This window comes from Leucoraja erinacea, chromosome 32 (assembly GCF_028641065.1).
Source record: "Leucoraja erinacea ecotype New England chromosome 32, Leri_hhj_1, whole genome shotgun sequence".
Lineage (NCBI taxonomy): Eukaryota > Metazoa > Chordata > Chondrichthyes > Rajiformes > Rajidae > Leucoraja > Leucoraja erinaceus.
This window is the reverse complement of record NC_073408.1, coordinates 21435381-21457625: the sequence shown is the minus strand read 5'-3', so window position 1 is coordinate 21457625 and position 22245 is coordinate 21435381. Positions and strand designations below refer to the sequence as shown.

Genomic DNA, 22245 nt, shown 5'->3' with positions numbered 1-22245 from the left:
ACATAGGTTTTTCACGCACGAACACGGACTTGGGGGGGGAAAAGCTGGAGTAACTCAGCGGGACAAGCAGCACCTCTGAGGAGAAAGAATAGGTGACGTTTCGGGTCGCATGCTGCCTGTCCCGCTGAGTTACTCCAGCACTTCGTGTCTATCTTCGGTGTAAATCAGCATCTGCAGTTCTGGATTTGAAGAAGGGTCCCGACCCGAAACGTCACCCATTCCTTCTCTCCAGAGATGCTGCCTGTCCCGCTGAGTTGCTCCAGGCCCATCCTACACAAAGCAACAGCAAGATGGGTTTACGCTTCAGAATGGGCCAATTATACTCAGTTTTTTTCGGACATGGGATTCCAAGATGCTTGTGGTAGGGATGGCGATCTGTGAACATTTTGTGACTAAAGAGATTGTTACAATTTATGAACCTGCTCCGGATTTGATAACATGTATAATTTTGATGGGAGAAGAACAATTTGGAGATTCTAACACAATGGGCCAGATTAACTATTTCCCCTATTTTTTAAGAACGGCAAGTTCCCACAATTGCAAGAGAAAATGGTGAGAGGGGAGAAAGAAATCTGCTACTCCAGCGAGCTGTCTGGAGCGCTGCTCGGGGCCATAATTAATTTGAGATTTATTTTTATTGGAGAACTCCTAGTCTCCGCTGACCTTAGGAAAACAAGTCTGAAACCAGGACCTGGATGCGCTTGAATGAAACATAATATAACTGCAAAGTATTTCTTGCTTTCCATCTTTACGGTTTTGTCTCGGCATGCTTAAAAATTAATGCATAGTTATCTTTAGAAAGTAATAAATGTCTGAGCTGTAATTACATCATGGGCCCGCAGTTCGCAGCATTGTAATGAAGGGCAGATTATTACCCCACGCGAGCACCAAGGAGGGGGTTTATCCCAAATATTTACCCCCCCCCCTCTCCCTCACCCTCTGCCTCTCACTCTCTCTCCCTGCCTCTCACTCTCCCTCTCTCTCACTCACTCCTTATCTCTCTCCCTTTCTCCCCTCTCCCCCCCCTCTCTCTCTCACTCCCCCATTCCCTTCCTCTCTCCCCCTCTGTCCCTCTCCCTCTGTTCCTTTTCAATCCCTCTCTCCCTCCCCCTCCCCCTCCCCTCTCGCTCTCTCTCTCGCTTCTCATTCTCCCCCCCCTCTCCCTCTCCCCTCCCCTCTCCCTCTCTCTCTCTCTCTCTCTCCCTCACATTCGTTCTCTCTCTCCCCCACCCCCCCTCTCCCCACCCCCCCTCTCCCTCTGTCCCTCTCCCCCCGCGTTCCTTCTCTCTCTCTCTCTCTTTCTCTCGATGAGCTTTAGTTGAACCCTGGCTCAGAGTGAGAGCGGTGAACAGACTCAGAATTGTTCCACATTCGCAGACCTCTCCCAGTTGGATGGAGACTGTCTGAAAACCAGCCTTTGTATAATAACACAAACGTTATGACTGGATGAAAAAAAAGCGGTATTCCAAGGGCGTGAGGTACAAGCCCGACGTCCGCTCACCGCAGTCTTAGAATATTAGAAGCATAAATGTTTTCTGAAAGTCCTCTTTCTCTGCGATATTGCTTCCTTCTGATTAAGTGTTACTGCATACAGTGTCTGAAATAAATGGACCCAGATACTACGCACCTGCAAATGGCTGCTTTCCACTTTGTAAAAAGCTAGAGAAAGGTTAGAAACACCCGGAGATCGCACGGGATATTTACTTTCCGTTAGATTTAATTTAAAACGTCAGCTTTTTTTAAACGAAAAATCTTCATGCCACATATACGCACACATAACAACTTGTGTGAATGAATTATATTTAACTAAGGGATCAAACTGGGGCGCTCCAAATGTACTTAAAAAATAACTTTTAAGGATATGTATACTGTAACAGTTTTGCAATGTAATGGGGTCCATCACAATGGGGTCCGAAGGAACCAATTATCAATTCTTCCGTCGGGAGTTCAACATATTCGAGTCTTCAACATAAGGGGGAGAAATGGACATTTCAGCTCATATTTGGAATGTAGGATTATACAATTAAATCATTGCGATTCTGTTTTTATGTTTATAAAAATCCTGAAAACTTAGCTGACAAGACAAGGCTGTTGATACCCGTCACCCAGTCTCTGTCAGATGTAACCGGACATTTCAAAAGCAGTTCTGCAGTTACTATGCACTCAGAATGTTTGCAGTCCGTGGGTGAATGCGAAAGCAACACCACAAAATTGATGGATACTAATATATTACACTGACCTGGACTCACACACGCCGTAACAAGCTGACATTGACGCAGTGGGGTAAAGGGATAATTATGGTAGGATTTGGAATCGATGCTCGCCGCTGAGGTTGAAGTTGGGTGGGAGATGGGGGGGGGGGGGGGGGGGGGGGGGGGGGGGGGGGAGAGGGGGGATTCGAGGCGACGCTGCTATCATTTGAGATTTGTAATCAACTTATTGAATATGTGGAGAGGTTAGTTGACCTGTCGCGCCAGAAGCCTCCCATTTTGCCGAGGATATCTTTTCACTGTGTCGCCTTTTAGAAATGACATACAAGGCGGAGTGTCAATTGGGAACGAATGAACGACACACACCCGGTAATATCACTCCGGTAAGAACAAACTGGGGCTGGCGGTACGGAGCGAATTTCATTCGTACATTAAGGAAAACGGCTAGCCGGGTCCTTCTCTTTAATAGACTCAGGAGACCGCAGATGCTGAAATCTTGTAAGCACAACGTGTTGGAGAAAGCCAGTGGGTCAGAGAGCATTTGGGGAGAGAGAGAGATAGAGAGAGAGAGAGTGGACAGGCGACGTTTCAGATCGGTACCCTTCTTCAGACTGATGGAGGGATCCAACAGAAAGGTTTTCAGTTCCATTTCCTCCACAGATGCTGCCTGACCTCTCAATTCCTCCAACACTTCGTGTTTTTCCCCTGGTCGTTGGCGCCAGCCTGAGGTGGAACCCGCGGGTGGTCACGGTTTAACTGGGAATCTTAAATTAAATAAATTATAAATGGGAGTTAATTTATAGCAGGGGCGTTACGCGCTGGTCAAATTGTGATCAATTCGATATCGCGTTTCCAGCATACATCGAATACGCTTCTGTGTAGGAAGGAACTGCACATGCTGGTTTACACCGAAGATAGACACACAATGCTGGAGTAACCCAGCGGGACTGGCAGCATCTCTGGAGAAAAGGAATGGGTGACGTTTCGGGCCGAGACCCTTCTTCAGACCCTTCTTACGACACAAAACGTCACCCAATCCTTCTCTCCAGAGATGTTGCCCATCCTGCTGAGTGACTGCAGCATTCCGTGTCTATCTTCAAATAATCCTCTGTTCTTCCCTAACACCAAAGGACATCTCCCCTCGGCTACATTTCTTGACTTTATCTCCAGGTCTCATCTATCTGCGCGGCTCCGGTTGGGTTTGTTGCCGCCTCGATCTTACCTTCACGTAAGATGAGGTGTCCGGGACAGTCTGAAACATTGTCCTCCAAGCTGCCCCGTGCCGCGAGCCGTTTGCTTCCACGTCCTGCAAGAAGTCCCACATTTGAGAGCGTGCACAAAAGTGGGATTGGGCCAGTGCCCCTCTTCGCCCAGATCTCCCTATATTTCCTGTCGGGGCCGTGCAAGTGTCCAACTCCAACCTCACGGTGCGGGCAGGGCATGGACCCAAACTCATTCGGATAGAAAATTACTCTCCCCCCTAATCCACGCACAAACTCCTGCAAAGTGATGCTGCTTCTGAACTGCCCGGCCCTCTTCCCCCAGATGTTTATCTAGCTACCCAAGATTAATTTAGATAGACACAAAAATCTGGAGCAACTCAGCGGGGCAGGCAGCATCACTGGAAAAAATGAATGGGTGACGTTTCAGGTCAAGACCCTTCTTCAATCCCATCTGTCCTTATCTATTCGCTATCGATATCCCTATTTTCCACTCACTGCATCTATCTCTGCTTCTCAGACTTCCTTCATTCCTGCGTTATCTCTGGCAGGTTTAACAGATGTCCAGCACCCCACTGCCATGTTTCCACTCATTCCCTCCACGTTTCTCACAATAACTTTCCACTACGCTCTTATTTCCTCCCTCAATTTCCTTTCGGGTTCCATTCACTTCTTACCTTCACGCCCTCTGCGATCTCCCCATATTTCGCGGGTTTTCTTCGATTGTCGTGTTGCATCCGTTAAAAGTCGGTGTAATCAGATCAATTAATATAATTGCATTTATTCTCAAATGCTTTCAACGGCCCCTTCCACTCCCAGGTCGTTTGTGGATCATTTATCGGTTATATTTGGTTATGTTGCTGGTGATAGCCCCCTGCTCACTCACTTTTAATGTTGGTTAAAAGACCTGTTATGCTTTGTGACTCCGCTACCGTGCGCTGGAGTAGTAAGCGGGTTAGCAGTGAGTAGCTAGCCCAGTACTACGTGTCTTCACAATGAATCCCTAGTTGCAACAAAGCCCGCGTGTCTCAAAGTACCGGAGAGCTGCTGTTTGGAAAACCCCAGGATAATATTATGAATACTGTTCAATGATGATAACTTTTTTTTTTAAACATATATATCTATTTAAACTTTGTTTACTATTTTTTTTTGCTCTATCAGTTCTAATTAATTGCTGTGGAATTGAAATGGCGACCAGCCTGGGTGAATTGTGGGGTCGCCCGGAGGATAAGTCGAACAAATAACGCCAGCACTCACTCACCGAAAACCCTCGCCAGAAACTGACTTCTCTCTCTGCTCTTTGGAAAAGTTAAACCAAGTGCTGAACGCTGTGTGGAGCTCCAAGTCCGCCTTTAAACTTGAGCATTTTTTTTCTCAAAAGCAGGATTCTTAGAAACATTTAAAATAAAATATATATATATATAAGGCTCCAAACCCAACCCAAGCACCAAAGAAAGAAGAAACAAAAAATAAAACATTCGTTATTTTGTAAACAACCGGTTAGGGTCGTACTGACATTGTATCTAATTGCTCCTTAAATCTGGCTACTCCCCTCCCCCAGAATAGGCCAGACTCAAACATATTGAAACATTTTTCTCTGTAACATATAAAGAGTCGGGGTGAAAGGGGCCAGCCGGGTCGCTTCGTCTGAGCTCAGGTCTACCGTCAATTATACTCTAACGGAACTGAGCAAGGTATTTAAATTCCAACCAAGTTTTTAACTAGTTCGTGGCTTTGCGGGGGGAAGTTTCAGTTATTGTTGAGAGGGCAAGTTAGTCTCGTTCATTCAGAAATCGCATCGTGTTAACGAATTATAGACACAAAAAGCTTGAATCGGTTTTTTTTAAACCTTTGGGGTTGTTGCTTACGTTTCGATTCGCTCAAGCAACAGCGCCTCCGCTTCCAGACACACACCTACCTCTCGGTGTAAACCAAGGCGGGGATGAATGAATGAGGGGGATCTGGCACAGGGCCCAGCTCTGGATCCAATGAAAATAAGCAACACCAGGTCTGGACAATTTTTAAATCTGACATTCATTCGTCGATAGAAAAAAATATGAAGGATTTTTTTCGTAAAAGTGAGGCACCACATTTACATGCAGACTTCATGTGAGTGCGTCTAGCTATTAAAGGCTCTTGATTGATTGGATTGAGTGAAAGATACAGCAGGGAAACAGGCCTTTCGGCCCACAGAGGTCATGCCAACCTTTATTTTAATTTTATTTTCATTTTTAAATCACCACTCCTGTGATGCTTCTTATTTTGGAGATGATTGTGAGCTTCATAAGTTGATAGGCTTCAGGAGCAGAATTAGCCCATCTACTCCGCCATTCAATCATGGCTGATCTGTCTTCCCTTCTCAACCCCAATTGTCTTGCCTTCTCCCCACGACCACAGACACCCGTACTAATCAAGAATTTATCAATCTCCGTGGACTTGGCCTTCACAGCTTTCTGTGGCAATGAATTCCACAGATTCACCAAGTTACGGGTCGGAACCGGTATAAACCAGCATCCGCAGGTTTTCTTTCCTACACCACTGTGTTATCCCACTTTCTCATCCACTCCCTACACATTAGGGACAATCTTCATCTGCCAACTCTTGACTCAATTTTCCATAGTCTAAACTCTTGACTCAACTGGAATGTTTGATTTACGCCACATTCCCACTCTTGTTCGCAGTGTCTATTCACTCCAAAGATAGACACAAAATGTTGGAGTAACTCAGCGGGGCAGACAGCATCTGGGTGACGATTCGGGTCGAGACCCTTCAGACTGAGGTCACCCTTTCCTTCTCTCTGGAGATGCTGCCTGACCCGCTGAGTTAATCCAGAATTTTGTGTAATCCAGCATCTGCAGTCCCTTCCTACACATTATTCACTCTAAATTGTAAACTCGTTTGAATTCAGTTAAGAATGGCGATGATAATGGTTGTGTTATCATTATCTGAGCCTCGAGGACATCATGAACACACATTGGAATTCACATAAACAGGATAAACAGCAAGGAGCGACAGGGAACATTTTAAAGGCGGTAGACAAAAATGCTGGAGAAACTCATATCAGCGGGTGCAGCAGCATCTATGGAGCGAAGGACGTTTCGGGACGAAACATTGCCTATTTCCTTCGCTCCATATATACTGCTGCACCCGCTGAGTTTCTCCAGCACTTTTGTCTACCTTCGATTTTCCAGCATCTGCAGTTCATTCTTAAACATTTTAAAGACGGAGCGAGGACACAACAGTGTTTGCCTATTGCGGAAATCGTTTAAACATAGTTTCTTCAGTCTGAAGAAGGGTCACAGTCACGGCCCAAAACGTCACCCATTCCTTCTATCCAGAGATGCTGCCTGTGCCGCCGAATTAATCCAGCACTTTCTGTCTCTTTGGTGTAAACCAGCATCTGCAATTCCTTCCTACCAATTTATTGGCATTTGGCCCATATCTCTCTAAACCTATCGTATCCATGTATCTGGCCAAATTATTTTACTGCCTTAACCATCCAACAGTATCTGTGTGAAAAACTTGCCCATCAAAGCACCAATGGATCATTCCCCTCTCACCTTACACCTCTGCTCAATAATTCTTGATTTCCCAACTGTGGTGAAAAAAGAATATGTACATTCACCCCCTCTACTTCTCTTATGATTTCCCATACCTCTATTACATCACCCCTTGCCTTCAAGTCTAGTTGAGTTTATTTTCATTTGTGAGATGAGGTACATCTACAATAAAAATTCTTGCTTGCAGCAACATTACATTCAAATGGATACAGATAGATACACCAAACAAATTATAAACATATTGTGTGTAAATAACATTACATTTCTCAAAGAATGAAGACTGTGGCAATAACACAAGACATTAGTACAAAAACAGAATTAGAAAGAAAAACAGCAAAGCAAAGGTGGACCATTGTGTACCATTGGTGAGGGAGGATGAGCAGGTTGGTTCAAGAACCTGATAGTTGTAGGAAACTTGATTGTGTGGGAATTCAGGCTTCTGTATCTCCTGCCTAATGGTAGTAGCGAGAAGAGGGCATAACCAGGATGGTGTGGATCCTTGATGACAGATGCTGCCTTCTTTGGACAGTGCCTCATATAGATAGTTTCGCTGGAAGGGAAGGTCCGGCCCTATGTTGGAATGGGCTAAGTCCACCACTCTTTATTTTAGACTTTAGATTTTAGAGATACAGAGCAGAAACAGGCCCTTCGGTCGACCGAGTCCACACCGACTAGCAATCACCCCGTAGATTAGCACTGTCCTACACACTAGGGACAATTTACTATTTTACTGAAGCCAATTAACCTACAAACCTGTACGTCTTTGGAGTGTGGGAGGAAACAGGAGCACCCAGAAAAAACCCATGTGGTCACAGTGGGAACGTACAAACACCGTATAGACAGCACCCGTAGTCAGGTTCGAACCTGGGTCTCTGACGCTGTGAGTCAGCAACTCTACTGTAGTGTGCCTAGCACTTGACTATCCATTTCTTCAAGAATGTGCAACTAAAGTCATCTGGAATGAATGTAGAAAGGACCAGAGGCTCCCGGTGATAAAAGATTCAACGGAACAAAGGGTGACAGATAACACTTTCTGTGGCTTCCTGGATGATGCTTGAGTTCTCAGGTGCCATGATCAAAGATTTCACTGTGCTGCAGAATAGTCTGAGATGGTAAGGGGTTTTAAGAAAGACGGGGGGTTAAGGTTAATGATAGTGGGGTGAGTGATGAACAGCTAAAACAATCACAGTACATATCGCCACCAAAAGTCTGGTTAGGAAGGAACGGAATTTAACTGTGAGCAATTTGGCGGAGGCACATATGATTTGATGTAACTTGGGAAGTCAAAACAGGGCAGGACTTACATAGTGAATGACATAATGAGTGTTATAGAACAGAGAGACCTTGGGGAATAAGTACATGGTTCCCGGAAAGTGGTGTCACAATCACAACTATTAAGAGATATTTGCTCAAGTACTTGAATAGGACATGTTTAGAGGGAAATTTTTAGAGGGCCATGAGCCTAACACAAGTGAATATTAGTGGCTCAGGAAGAGATCAGTCCAGGATGTACTACAGTTGTCCAGGGCATCCACCTCTCGGAACTATCAGACCACAAGGGGCCTCTGTCCAGGCTACATGACTATAGCAGTGTAAAGCAGGAGGCAGCACCTGTGGGGAACTAGGGATGAAATATAAATGCAGGGAACTAGAGAATGAATTTAAAAGTAGGAACTCAAATGTAGTAATCACCAGATTTGTACATTGTCATTCACCGCAGACTACAGAAAGAAAAAGTCATTATGAATAAATACCTGATTGAAGAGATGATACAGAAGGAGGAGTTAACACTGCTGGGGCACTGGGCCTGGTTCTCAGGCAATGTAGGAAGGAACTGCAGATGCTGAAGATGGACACAGAAAGTTGGAGCAACTCAGCGGATCAGCCAACATATCGTCGAGGAGGCGACCAAAAGCAGTCCCCCCCCCCCCCCCCTCACCACACATAAGACACACCAAGAGACACCTAAACTAACATTAGACACACCAAAAAAAAAAAAAAAAAGTGGAAATAACGATCACGCTGCTGCCAGGGCAGCTGACTCGCAGCGCCCCCACCGACTGAATCCCAACTACCGATCCAGCATGCATCTTGAGAGTCCAGTCCACACTTTAGGTATTGTGAGTGGTTCCCGTTTCAGGCAGCCCCCAGGCTACTACGGGGCTCCAGCCATCGTCTTCCTTTAGATGTGTGGGTCGACCTGGGAACCAACGTCCCTCTCCTCGCCCGTCACCCCCAGCTGACCTTGAGGATGCGGTTGGCCAGATCCCGGTTCCCTCTCCTACCAGCCTTGCTCTTCGCCACTCACGTCTCTGTCGTCGACGCCAGCTCCATCCACTCTGTCTCTCGGGAGATGAGCATGGCTCGGAGGGCTCCCCTTTCCAGGCAAGTTTTCTGTGCCTGGGCTGGCTCAGGGGCTTCCCCTGTGGCTCTGCTATCACCACCCTCTCAAGCAGCATATTTCAGGGATATGGGGACGGAATCAATAGACTATAGACAATAAACAATAGGTGCAGGAGCAGGCCATTCGGGCCTTCGAGCCAGTGCCGCCATCCAATGTGATCATGGCTGATCATCCCCAATCAATACCCCATTCCTGCCCTCTCCCCATATCCCCTGACTCCGCTATCTTTAAGAGCCCTATCTAGCTCTTCCTTGAAAGTATCCAGAGATCAAGGGGAATGGGCAGAAAGCAGGAACAGGTTACTGGTTCTGGATGATCAGCCATGATCATATTGAATGGCAGTGCTGGCTGGAAGGGCCGAATGGCCCGCTCCTGCACCTATGTTCTATGTTTCTACTTACAATAGTCAGACTGAGAAGATCTCACCACTTGCGTCAGAGTTCTTACCACATTTCCTGAATAGATGTCCTCTAGTTTTTTCTATGTCTGATATGGGGAAAGTTTTCCTGAAGTCTACAGTATCTGTACCTCTCACCAACTTGCCCCTGAACCTAAGGGCCCAGCCAGTGTCCCACAAGTAACTTTGTCAAAAGCTTTACTGAAGTCCACGTAAACCACCTCTACTACTCTCCCGTCATCAATACACTTTAGTCTTCTTAAAAAAAAAGCCAGATTGGTCAGACAGGATCTGCCCTTAACCAAGACCTGCTGGCTATCTACATGCGACAAGATGTCTCATGCACAAGCCATGCCTACCTAGATTAGAGTAATAGATACAGGAAAGGGTTAGAAAAGTGATTGGAAAGAGTTAGGTAAAAGTGATGAAAACAATTTGCAGCCAGGGAATGCCCAATTACTCATTGACTGACACTAGTCTGGCCCAGATGGCTGGTTCCACGTTATTTGTGGATATATACATCTTGGTTTGAGACTTGAAGTGGGAAATCTATTTCAGTTCATATAAAGACATGTTCGAATCAGCATAGCGCTATGTAAATGTTTGTATGTTGGGGTGAATTTAAGTGAGGTTATATTTGAATACATATTTTGTACGTGTGTGTGTGTCAGGTTCATGTGTGTATGTGTGAGCATGTGTGTGTGTGTATGTGTGTGTGTGTGTGTATGTGTGTGTGTGTATATGCTTGTGTGTGTGCATGTGTGTGTGTGCGCGTGTGTGTGTGTTGTGTGTGTGTGCATGTGTGCATGTGTGTGGGTGTGTGTGCATGTGTGTGTGTGTGTGTGTGCGTGTGTGTGCGTTTGTGTGTGTGCATGGCTGCGTTTGTGTGTGTGTGTATGTGTGCGTGTGCGCGTGCGTGTCTATGTGCATATGTACATATTTGTGTGTGCATGTGTGCGTGCGTGCGGACGTGTGTGTGTGCGTGCATGCCTGTGTGCGTGTGCTTGTGTGCATATGTGTGTGTGTGCGTGTGTGGTGTGTGTGCGTGTGTGTGTGCGTGTGTGTGTGCTTGCATGCGCATATATTTGGAGAGAAAACTATAAGACATAAATATATCAAACTTGCTTTTGTGTTGTCAAAACTAAGGCCTACAGAATTCTTAGCATGACTATCCTGAGATAATTCATGGAAAAGCTGATAGCTGCAGGGGTCCGAAAGCAAATGACCGTGTGAAAGCTCCTGCCTACTAATGAGAGGATCATATTTCCTTAATTCGAAACTGCTGCATTCTATTTCATGAGGTCCAGATATTTTTAAATCAAGCTACCATAGCCACCAATAGACACAAAGCGCTGGAGTGATGCAGTGGGTCAGGCAGCATCTCTGGAGAAAAGAGATGTGTGACGTTTGGGTCGGGACCCTTCTTCAGGCTGAACAATCTAGAGATGCTGCCTGTCCCGCTGGGTTTCTCCAGCATGTTGTGTCTATCATCGGTGTAAAACCAGCATCGGCAGTTCCCTCCTACACAAGGAAGTGTAGATGCTGGTATATACTGAAGATAAATGCAAAATGCTGGGGTAGCTCAGCAGATCAGGCAGTATCTTTGGAGAAAACAGAAGGGTGACGTTTCAGGTCGGGATCCTTCTTCAGGCTCACTTGGGTCACCTATGAGGTAGATAGTCATTCAGGGCTGCTCTCTGGTTGTGGTAGGATGATTCAGTTGCCTGATAATAGCTGGGAAGAAGCTGTCTCTGAATCTGGAGGTGTGCGTTTTCATACTTCTATCTCATATCGTGTGTTGATATTTTAATAACTAGTATCCTACAGTTTGGATATAAGTGAGTTAGTTTCATAGATATACTGTATATGGATTGTAATTCCTCTAGATTCTTGTCCGTGTTTGGATTGAGATTATCCTGGAATGGTGAATGTAGTTTAAATGGATATTGACCAGAAATACTGGCCAATATAGTTTTATAGTTGTATCATTGGATTGGTAGTGTACTAGGACCCTCTAGTATATTTGGATTAATATCACAAAACCGTTATATGTTTTAATCAGTGTTAGTCAAGAATCAAGATTGTTTAATTGTTGTGTGAACTGGCAACAGAACAATGAAATTCTTCTTGCAACAGCATGGCAGGCCTGCTAACACAATGTGATTCGGTAATATATAATAGTCAAAAATCCAATGTTAATAACCATAGAACATGGGGGCAGCGGTAGAGTTGCTGCCTTACAGCGCATGTAGCGCTGGAGATCTGGGTTCGATCTGGGTGCTGTCTGTACGGAGTTTGTTCGTTCTCCCTGTGACTGCGTGGGTTTTCTCTGAGATCTTCGGTTGCCTCCCTCACACTCCAAAGACATACAGGTTTGTAGGTTCATTGGCTTTGTATATGTAAATTGTCCCTAGTGTGTGTGTGTGTGATAGTGTTAATATGTGGGGATCGTTGGTCGGTGCGGACTCGGTGGGCCGAAAGGCCTGTTGCTGTGCTGTACCTCTAAACTGAACTAAACAGCACAAAAACAGGGCTTTGGCCCACAATTACTGTGCCAAACATGGCAGTTTCTTCCCAGCTGTTATCAGGAAACTGAACCATCCTTCGACAACTAGAGAGCAGTTGGAGACCGGTGGATTACAGTATACTTGATCGACTTGACTCGCTTTATCTTGCACTAAATGCTATTCATGGTATTCCCTTCATCATGTATCTGTACAGTGGATGACTCGATTGTAATCATACAGTCAGCACGCAACAAAAGCTTTTTGCTGTAGCTCGGTACATGTGACAACAAACTAAACTCAAGCTCAAACTCAAGCCAAGACCAAAAGGACACTAAATACTGGAGTAACTCAAGGAGTCAGGCAGCATTTCTGGAGTACATGGGTAAGCGACGTTGAAACAAAAAACTGCAGATGCTGGTTGAAACCAAAGGTAGTCACATTGCTGAAGTAACTCTGAGGCTCAGGCAGCATCTATGGAGGAAAAGGGTAGGTCACGTTTCGGGTCAGGACCCTACTTTAAATTCATTTTAATTGTGAAGAAGGGTCCTGACCCGAAATGTAACGGGTTTTTTTATCTCCTGAGATGCTACATGATCCGCTGTTACTCCAGCACTTTGTGTCTATCTGTGGATAGGTGAAATTGGGGCCTTGGAAACATCATCTATCCATGTTTTCCAGAGATGTTGCCTGGCCTGCTGAGGTACTCCAGATCATTTGTGTATCAAACAGCATCTGCAGTTCTTTGTATCTAAACACAAAGCCAAATCCAATTCTTATCGACCTGCATGTAATCCATATCACCCCGGTTGCAACGTGTTGGGTTATCAAATCCCGAGCTCATCAGGCTGTTCCTCCATGACTTTCTTCGCCTTTATCTTGAGCCAGCGGGCGGCTCTGGAGAAAAAGAGCTGGATACTTACACTGGTGGCTCCCCCAGCATCTGCATGCACACAGCCTTTACTCAGGACCTGAAGCAAATACCAGCTCACTGTCAATCTCTCTTCACACGTCCGGGTCCACGACACACAAAGCGGCTGCCGTTAAAGCAACGCGGCCAGTTAGAAAAACCTTGGAGGATGAGATGGAACTGGAGCCATGGTCAGCAGGGTACAGCAACCATGCAGGTGAAACACAAAGGGATCCTGCCTGAGGCCACTAGGAAGAGGGCCTTCTTAACAGCATTATAGGCCCCCGGGCAAAGCAGTGCACTGGGGCCCCTACACTTCCAGTTTCTTGATGCCGAGTCAAATATGCTATCACGCTCCTGTGATGTTCATCTCGGTTTTCATGTTCTACAATAACATTCTACAATACATAGATTAGCATGGGGCCCCTATGCTCGCGGGGCCCCAGGCAACTGCCCAGCGTGCCCATGCGTTAAGACAGACCTGAGTAGGAAGGAAGTGCAGATGCTGGTTTAAACCAAAGATGGAGTAACTCAGCGGGGAAAGGGGGGTGGAAGATTGCAACCTTTGCCTGGTCCGCCCTGTTTCGACTAATGCAATTAACTCGACGTGCACAAACGGAAAATCAAATAGAACAAGTTGTCCAACAACTTTAGGCTGTGCCCGCCACACGAAAGAAGAAGAAGCGGGAAGGCAAACATCTCTGGGAAAAGGCAGTCCTTCTTCAGACTGAGAGAGAAGGAAATTAGGTGGGAGTAGACGTTTCGGGTCGATCATACAACTCAGTCCCGTTCTTCAGACTGAGATCTGTGAACTGGCCTCAACTACCCTCTGTGGGGGGGGGGGGGGGGGGGCTGTGACCCCTGTGTCCTGGGGGGAACAGTCTTCCTGCATCTAGCCTGAACCCCTTAAGAATTTTGTAAGTTTCAACCTCTCACGAGAGTATCCGCCCTGTTTCGATGAATGCAATCAAGTCTATCCAGTCTTTCTTCATAAGACAGTCCTGAACCCGGCGTGCAATAATGTCCTTCCTCAGATAAGACCAAAAACTGTACGAACAAGTTGTCCTACAAGACTTTAGCAGCTCCCTGTGCATACCAAATAGAAGGGGGGGGGGGGGGAGGGGGTGGAAGATTGCAACCTTCACGTGGTCCGCCCTGTTTCGACGAATGCAATCAACCCGACGTGCATAATCAAATAAGCTCAAATAGAACAAGTTGTCCTACAACTTTAGGCTGTGCATGCCACACGCAAGAAGAAGAAGAGTCTGGGGGGAAAGGGAAACAAAGATATAGAAAGGTAAAGAACAAATGAATGAAAGATATACAAAAAAGTAACGATGATAAACGAAACAGGCCATTGTTAGCTGTGGGCTCGATAAAAACGAGTTATAGACAATGAGTAGTAAAGTTGGCTTGTTGAGTCTCATTGTCTGTAACTGGTTTTCACCTCGCCCACAGCTAACAATGGCCTGTTTCCTTTATCATCGATACCTTTTTTCATATATTTCATTCATTTGTTCCGTATCTCTCTTTCACCGTCTATATCTCTCGTTTTCCTTTCTCCTAACTCTCAGTCTGAAGAAGGGTCTCGACCCGAAATGTCACCTGTCCCTTTTCTCTGTCTGACCCGCTGAGTTACTCCAGCTTTTTGTGTCTATCTTCTGGAGCGAGGAATAACGGGATCGCGTGAGAAGAAAATAAGATGCAGAGAGTGAGAGTTGAAAACTGAAACTTGGGGGGGGGGGGGGGGGGGGGGGGGGGGGGGACAATGTACGAGGAATAATGAAAGATGGAATCGGTCGAAAGTAAGAGAGCGGGGAACTGGTATTAGGGAAGCGGAAATGAATGCACGTCTAGTCCAGACTATGTCCTTCCAGTTTTCTCTCCCCTAATACGTTCAGTCTGAAGAAGGATAGGGACCCAAAACGTCACCTATCCATGTGCTCCAGAGATGCTGCCTGCCTGGCCCGCTGAGTTGCTCCAGCACTTTGTGTCTATCTTCAGTATAAACCAGCATCTCCAGTTCCTTCCTACGCCTCAGCATGTCCTCCAGAGATGCTGCCTGGCCCGCTGAGTTACCTCGTGTCTGATCTTTTAAAATAAACCAGAATCTGTAATTCATAGAGTCTACATGTGTAGGGCGGAACTGCAGATGCTGGTTTGCACCGAAGATAGACACAAAAAGCTGGAGTATCTCAGCGGGATATGCAGCATCTCTGGAGAGAAGGAATGGATGACATTTCGGGTCGAGACCCTTCATCAGAAGGTACTCCAGCAGTTATTGAGTTACTCCAGCATTCTGTGTCTATCTTCACTCTTTACGGAAATATCTCATACAATGTGGAGACATAAGGAGCCGCAGATGTTAGAATACGCAGCGCAGAAAGCGCCGCTAAGTTATCCAGAACTTCGTGTTCTACACAATATTCTGTCTTCTGAAATGTAATACGGTCATATTTTGAACGGTGGTTTTAATAGTGGTTAATATTTGTTCAAGGTCAGAGTATCTCTAATCATTGCTCTTCTGATTTTACTTGCCATTAACAGCCGGCATGTCTAAACAAGTGGCATAGATAGAGTAAAGCAATATTTGCGTGGCATAGAGTAAAGCAATATTTGCGCTGTGATCACTTCACTTGCGAGGTACAGTGGCACAACAGGTAGAGCCGCTGCCTCGCAGCGCCAGAGACCCGGGTTCGATCCCGACTTCTGTTGCGATCTGCGTGGAGTTTGCACGTTTACTGCGTGTGTTTCCTCCCACATCCCAAATATGTGCGGGGTTGTAGGCTAATTCACCGCAGTGACATTCACATTGTGTCCCAAGTGCGCAGGGAGTGAATGTGAAAGTGGGATAGCATAGAACTAGTGTGTCGGGTGGACCGGCAGGTATAAAGGCAGAAGCTGGTTTAAAACGAAGACAGACACAACATGTTGGAGTAATTCAGCGGGTCAGCCAACATGTCTGGATAAAAGGAATCGGTGCCGTTTCGGGCCGAGACCCTTCTCCAGAATGGTGTGAACGGGTGGTCGATGGTGGACGTGCACTCGGTGGGCAGGAGGACCTGTTTCTGTGTGGAGTTTGCACGTTTAAATTCTGTAGCTTTAAATTCAATCAACCATGAGCACCAGTGAATTTACCAGTCACCCATTCCTCCACTGCCATCCTCCACAGATTCACCACCCCCTGACTAAAGAAGTTCCTCCTTTCTTAAGGTACTCCCTTTTATTCTGAGGCTATAACTTCTGGTCCTAGACTCTCCCACTAGTGGAAAATCCTCTCCCCATTCCCTGTATCCAGGATTTTCATTATTCGGTAGGTTTCAATGAGGCTCCCCTCAACCTTCTAAACTCCAGCAAGTAGAGGCCTAGAATGCACTAGATTATTCAAGAAAGGTCCCGGCATGAAACTGCTGTCCATTTCAGACTGAAGAAGGGTCTCGACCCGAAACATCACCTATTCATTTTCTCCAGAGATGCTGTCTGACCCACTGAGTTACTGCAACATTTTGTGTCTACCTTCCCCAGATGATGCCTGACCCGCTGAGTTACTCCAGCACTTCATAGCTTGCTCATATCTCTAAAGTGCAACTATTGTTTTCAGTGTCTATGGTTGATTCATATAATAAAGAGATGGCTGCAATTATTATTAAACACAAAGCACAGAAATAGGGTCATTTAATGCAGGAGAACAAGTCAAAGTTATACCTTGTTTTAATGGAAATCCAAAGTAACAACAGATACATACATCAGCAAAAGCCCTTCGAAAACACTAGTGCCAGGGCCAGCTACCACAGTTTCAGTTTAGTTCATTGTTACATGTACCGAGGTACAGTGAATAGCTTCTGTTGCGTGCAGCGGGAAGACAATACATAATTACACTCAAGCCATTTACAGTGTATACATGATACATGATATGTATACATGTTACATAGATACGTAATAAGAGAGTAATGTTTAGTGCAAGGTAAAGCCAGCAAAGTCCCGATCAAGGATTGTCCGAGGGTCCCCAATGAGGTAGATAGTAGTTCAGGACTGCTCTCTGGTTGTGGTAGGATGGTTCAGTTGCCTCATAACAGCTGGGAAGAAACTGTCCCTGAATCAGGAGGTGTGCATTTTCACACTTCTATACCTTTTGCCCAATGGAAGAGGGGAGAAGAGAGGGACTTTTGCCCAATGGAAGAGGGGGATTGAAGCACTGGCAGCAGCACCTGAATTGAATTTCCTTTTGGATACAATAATGGCCAGGGTCCTCCAAACACCTCCTCACTGTGGTGGAGGCAAAAATCTAGGGCTGCAGTCTCTCATCTTCTCCCTCTGCGATTGGTATGCTGCTGGCCTTCCAGCCAGCACACGAGGCAGGCCTGGGCTGAACCCAGGTAACACCGGAACGTCAACCAGGAAGGGAGGCCCTCACATGGATTATGGGCTGATTGTCATTGCCGCTCCCTCGTAATTTCTTCGACGGGAGTGCCATGTACCAGCGGGCCACTGGCAGCAGCACCTGTGCAAGCAGAACCAGAGTTCACGTGTCATGACCAATGCCCCTGTCAGTCCGAACTACAAACCTTAACCCTGTTTCTCTCTCCACAAATGCAGCCTGGCTTGCTCAGTGTTTCCAATGTTTTCTGTTCTTTTGATCCCTGATACCCAGCATGTACAGTGCATAGAACATAGAACAGTACAACACAGGAACAGGCCCTTCGGCCCACAATGTCTATGTCCCAAATTACACATTTTGCATTGCTTATTTCGCTGTCAGGCTAATAAAATGGGAAATGATCTGATCTAAAATATCTTTACTATTACTAAAACTCTCATCTTGACCATTTCCGTTTTTTTTTAAATTGAGCAAAAATGGTACCCTTTATTGCTAGGATTTTTTTCGCCACCTTACTCACCATTCTCCTCTCCTGCAAGCCCACCAAGTTCTGTTCCCATCCGTGGATGATTACAAAAGATATGAAGGTTTAAAAAACCGTGAGTTCAGCAGATTGGTCTTCTCATCTGTCAGTCACCATGAAGGCAACATCCCTTCCGGCACCCGCTCGAGAATAAAGTCTCGGAGGCGGGGCTGAGGACAAGTGCTGAGGAGAGAAATGGACTGACAACATTTCTGATGGGGATCCTTCTTCAGACTGGCGACAATGGCATGTGTTGTAGAGCTGGAGGAGGGTCCTGAGCCAAAACATCATCTGTCCATTTCGCTCCACAGATTCTGCCCGACACATTGAGGTCCTCCAGAACCATGTTTATAATTTAAAGTAAGATATACACAAAATGCTGGAGTAACTCAGTGGGACAGGCAGCATCTCTGGAAAGAAGGAATGGGTTTCTTTAAACGTTTTGGTGGAGACCCTTCTTCAGACAGATGTCAGGGGAGGGGGAGATACATAAATAAGGAAGTGTAAGGTGTGAAAACAGAACAAAGGGAATGGAGATCAAGAAAAATGTAGAATAGATTATTGTTAGCTGGGAGAAGGTGAACAGCAAAGCAAACAGAGATAAAATGTAGTCGGAGACAGTCAGACTGGTGGGAGAACTGGACAGGGGGAGGGATGGGGAGATGGAAAGCAAGGGCTACTTGAAGTTAGAGATGTCAATGTTCGTACCCCTGGGGTGTAAGATGCCCACGGGAAATATGAGGTACTGTTTCTCCAATTTGTGCTGGACCTCACTCTGACAATGGAGGAGGCACAGGACACAAAGGCCAGTGTGGGAATGGGAGTGGGAAGTAAAGTGTTCAGCAACCGGGAAATCAGGATAAGTTGAGGTGGACTGAGCGGAGATCGCCGTTTTGTACAGGAGTCCACACCTGGAACAGCGGATACAGTAGACGAGGTTGGAGGAGGTGCAAGTGAACCTCTGCGTCACCTGAAAGGGCTGTCAGGGTCGTTGGATGGAATCGAGGGGGGAGGTTAAGGGACGGGTGTTGCTTGACTTTAAATCACTCCGCGCTAGATGCTCATGAATGTCCTTTCAGGGAGACTAAATGGGGTGGAAGATTGCAACCTTCACGTGGTCCGCCCTGTTTCGACTAATGCAATCAACACGGAAGATCAAATATAACAAGTTGTCCAACAACTTTAGGCTGCGCACGCCACACGAAAGAAGGGAGACTAAACCAGATCTATCTTCCAGAGGATCAGCCAGAAGCGGCTGACTCTACCAGCCCGAGGACATCCACACACCCTTCCAAGGCTGTCCTTCCAGAATATCCATGTGTGTGTTTGCCCACTTCTGCCCTCATGGGGTAAAATTATTTCAAGTAACCATTTTCAACCCGGTTAACGCCGTTACTCGAATCCTTGGTCGCGCATCAGTTACAACCCTTCTCCCCCGGAAACCAATCGTGTGTGTGTGTGTGTGGTGGCGTTTCTCTGGCCAATGTGGAAAATGAAACTCGCTTCCAATTAAGGGTGTTTCAGCCAAGGGGTTGCGCCTCCCGTGGCTCAAAGCCAATGATCAATAACAGGAATGCTCGCAGGGTGCAGATTGCAAGCAGCGAGCCGGGGCTCTCTGAGATGTTTCTGTAGCAATGAATCGCCCCATTTATTTCCACCCAGCGGTTCCCCTCCCTGCCGTCACCTTTCTACCGTGAAGGATCCGTTTCATTTCTCTAAGAGGCCGCCAGGTTTCAGACCTCCCGGGATACTTTTACTGAAAGACCTATTTTGAGGCACAAACTCCTCATTCATTCGGAGAGGGCGGGACTCTGCCGTTCAGTTTCAGGACAAGACCGTGAAGGTTCTGTGTGTGTAAGAAGGAACTGCAGATGCTGGTTTAAACCGAAGATGGACACAAAAAGCTGTAGTGACTCAGCGGGACAGGCAGCATCTCTTGATAGAAGGAATGGGCGACGTTTCGGGTCGAAACCCTTTTTCAGACTCTGTGGAGAGAAGGAAATAGTTTAGATCGTAAATTGCAGTTGCACTGTGGAAGAAGAAATTGAGTCTTCAGACACCTGAAGTCAGAAGAAGGGATCGACCCCAAAACATCACCCATCCCCTTTTCTCCAGAGATGCTGCATGTCCCGCTGAGTTACTCCAACTATTTTGTGTCTATCTTCGGCTTAAACCAGCATCTGCAATTCCTTCCTACACACAAAACCTTCACGGTCTAGTTCTGAAACCAGTCCCGCCCTCTCCGAATGAATGAGGAGTTTGTGACTCAAAATAGGTCTGCTGAGTTACTCCAGCACTCTGTGTCTATCTTCGGTATAAACCAGCAACTGCAGTTCCTTCTAATACAATTAAATGGAGTCTGGACATAAATAAGATGGAAGCACAGAGTCTTTTGCCCAGAGTAAGGAATCAAAATCCAGGGCACATAGGTTTAAGGTGAGAGGGGCAAGGTTTAATAGGAACCAAAGGGGTGGTGGGTATATGAAACAAACTGCCAGAGGAGGTAGTTGAGGCAGGTACAATTACAACAAAAAAGAACTAGTTTCGATGGGACATCTTGATCAGTATGGATAAGTTCGGCCAAAGGGCCTGTTTCAGTGAAGCATAAGATAAGATCTTGCTGGTAATTAGATGAGGAAAGATGTAATAAATCTCAAATTGAGATTAAATGTCAGCATGATTCAGTGTAAAGAAGGGTCCTGAGCAGAATGTCAAAGCCATCCTGCGGCAGCTGAGGAAGCACAAGCTACCACAGGCAATGATGGTCCAATTCTATACGGCCATCATAGAGTCTGTCCTCACCTTCTCCATCATGGTCTGGTTTGGCTCAGCCACCAAGCATGACATCTGGAGGCTGCAGCGAATCGTCCGATCAGCTGAAAAGGTTATTGACTGCAACCTTCCCTCCATTGACGAACTGTCCACTGCAAGGGCCAGGAAGCGAGTGGGTAAGATCATCTCTGACCCCTCTCACCCTGGCCACAAACTCTTTGAATCACTTCCCTCTGGAAGGCGACTCCGGACTGTCAAAGCTGCCACAGCCAGACATAAAAACAGCTTTTTTCCATGAGTAGTTGCTCTACTCAATAGCCAAAAATATGTAGCCTCCTTTTGCTCTGGTGTTTTATTTAATTCACATGTTTAATCAATATTTATTATTGATAATAATAATAATTATGTTTTATTATTAATGTTTAATGTTTTATGTATCATTCTTAACTGTGAGTGTATGTCAAGTCACTTGCGGGCGGAGCACCAAGGCAAATTCCTTGTATGTGAATATTTGGCCAATAAACTTATTCATTCATTCATTCATTCAGATACGATGTATGGAAGAAAATAGGTCAATCAGACCAATCTATTTTGACTGGGACCACAAGAGACTGCAGATGCTGGAATCTTCATCGAGAAACAAAGCGCTAGAGGAACTGGCACTATTCTCATCTAACCTAATAGCGTGGCCCTCTCCCATGCCTCTTCATCAGTATAAGATAGGTACCTTTTAAATACTGTGTAGGAAGGAACTGCAGATGCTGGTTGAAACCGAAGACAGACACAAAAAGCTGGAGTAACTCAGCGGGGCATGCAGCATCTCTGGAGAGAAGAAATGGATGACGTTTCGGGTCAAGGCCCTTCTTCAGGCTTTTAAATACTGTAACAGTACCTGTCACAATGACAGTTTCTGGCAGATCGTTTCATACACCCACGTGGAAAAGTGAAATGTGAAAAAGTTACCCCTCAGTTTCCTATTAAATATTTCCCCTCTCATCTTAAACCTATATCCTGTGGTTCTTAATTGCCCTACTCCAGGTAAAAGACTGCATTCACCCTAATATAGATGTCAAGATGTACAACAGGGAATTGAGAAGGAACATTTTTACTCAAACAATGGTAAGAATATTGACGGCACACAAAAATACTGGAGAAACTAGCATCTGTGGAGCGAAGGAATTAGGCGACGTTTCGGGCCAAAACCCTTCTTCAGACTGATGGGGGGTGGGGGGGAGAAGGAAGGAAAAGGGGAGGAGGAGGAGCCCAAGGGCGGGCGGATGGGAGGGTGGGAGGAGACAGCTAGAGTGTTAAGGAAGGGGAGGAGACAGCAAGGGCTAGCAAAATTGGGAGAATTCAATGTTAATGCC

The 22245-nt window shown here is 46.0% G+C and overlaps 1 protein-coding gene and 1 long non-coding RNA gene across 7 annotated transcripts in view; one reads left to right on the top strand and one right to left on the bottom strand.

Annotated features, from left to right (window-relative positions):
* The window catches only part of fli1 (Fli-1 proto-oncogene, ETS transcription factor), a 71529-nt gene extending 66980 nt beyond the window's left edge, over positions 1-4549 (bottom strand). Inside the window, exons 1-2 of one of the 4 annotated variants that reach the window (XM_055660886.1) lie at positions 4108-4549; positions 3433-3516 (exon numbers count right to left, since the gene is read on the bottom strand). In XM_055660886.1, the coding sequence (XP_055516861.1) occupies positions 3433-3516; positions 4108-4167 (144 nt within the window). In that variant the 5' untranslated portion in view covers positions 4168-4549. Of the gene's footprint in view, positions 1-3432; positions 3910-4107 lie in introns of those variants that run through there. The other 3 variants (XM_055660887.1, XM_055660885.1, XM_055660884.1) reach the window with 3 other exon arrangements.
* LOC129712449 (uncharacterized) lies at positions 2424-22005 on the top strand. Of its 3 annotated transcripts, none has more exons than XR_008726058.1 (3): positions 2424-2593; positions 4592-5124; positions 21427-22005. It is a non-coding gene; the product is annotated as an uncharacterized LOC129712449 (long non-coding RNA). The 3 variants fall into 3 exon arrangements; XR_008726059.1 differs by lacking the exon at positions 21427-22005 and adding an exon at positions 8711-8915; XR_008726057.1 differs by lacking the exon at positions 21427-22005 and adding an exon at positions 8711-8915 and having other exon boundaries at positions 4592-5438.
* The last annotated feature ends 240 nt before the right edge of the window (positions 22006-22245 follow it).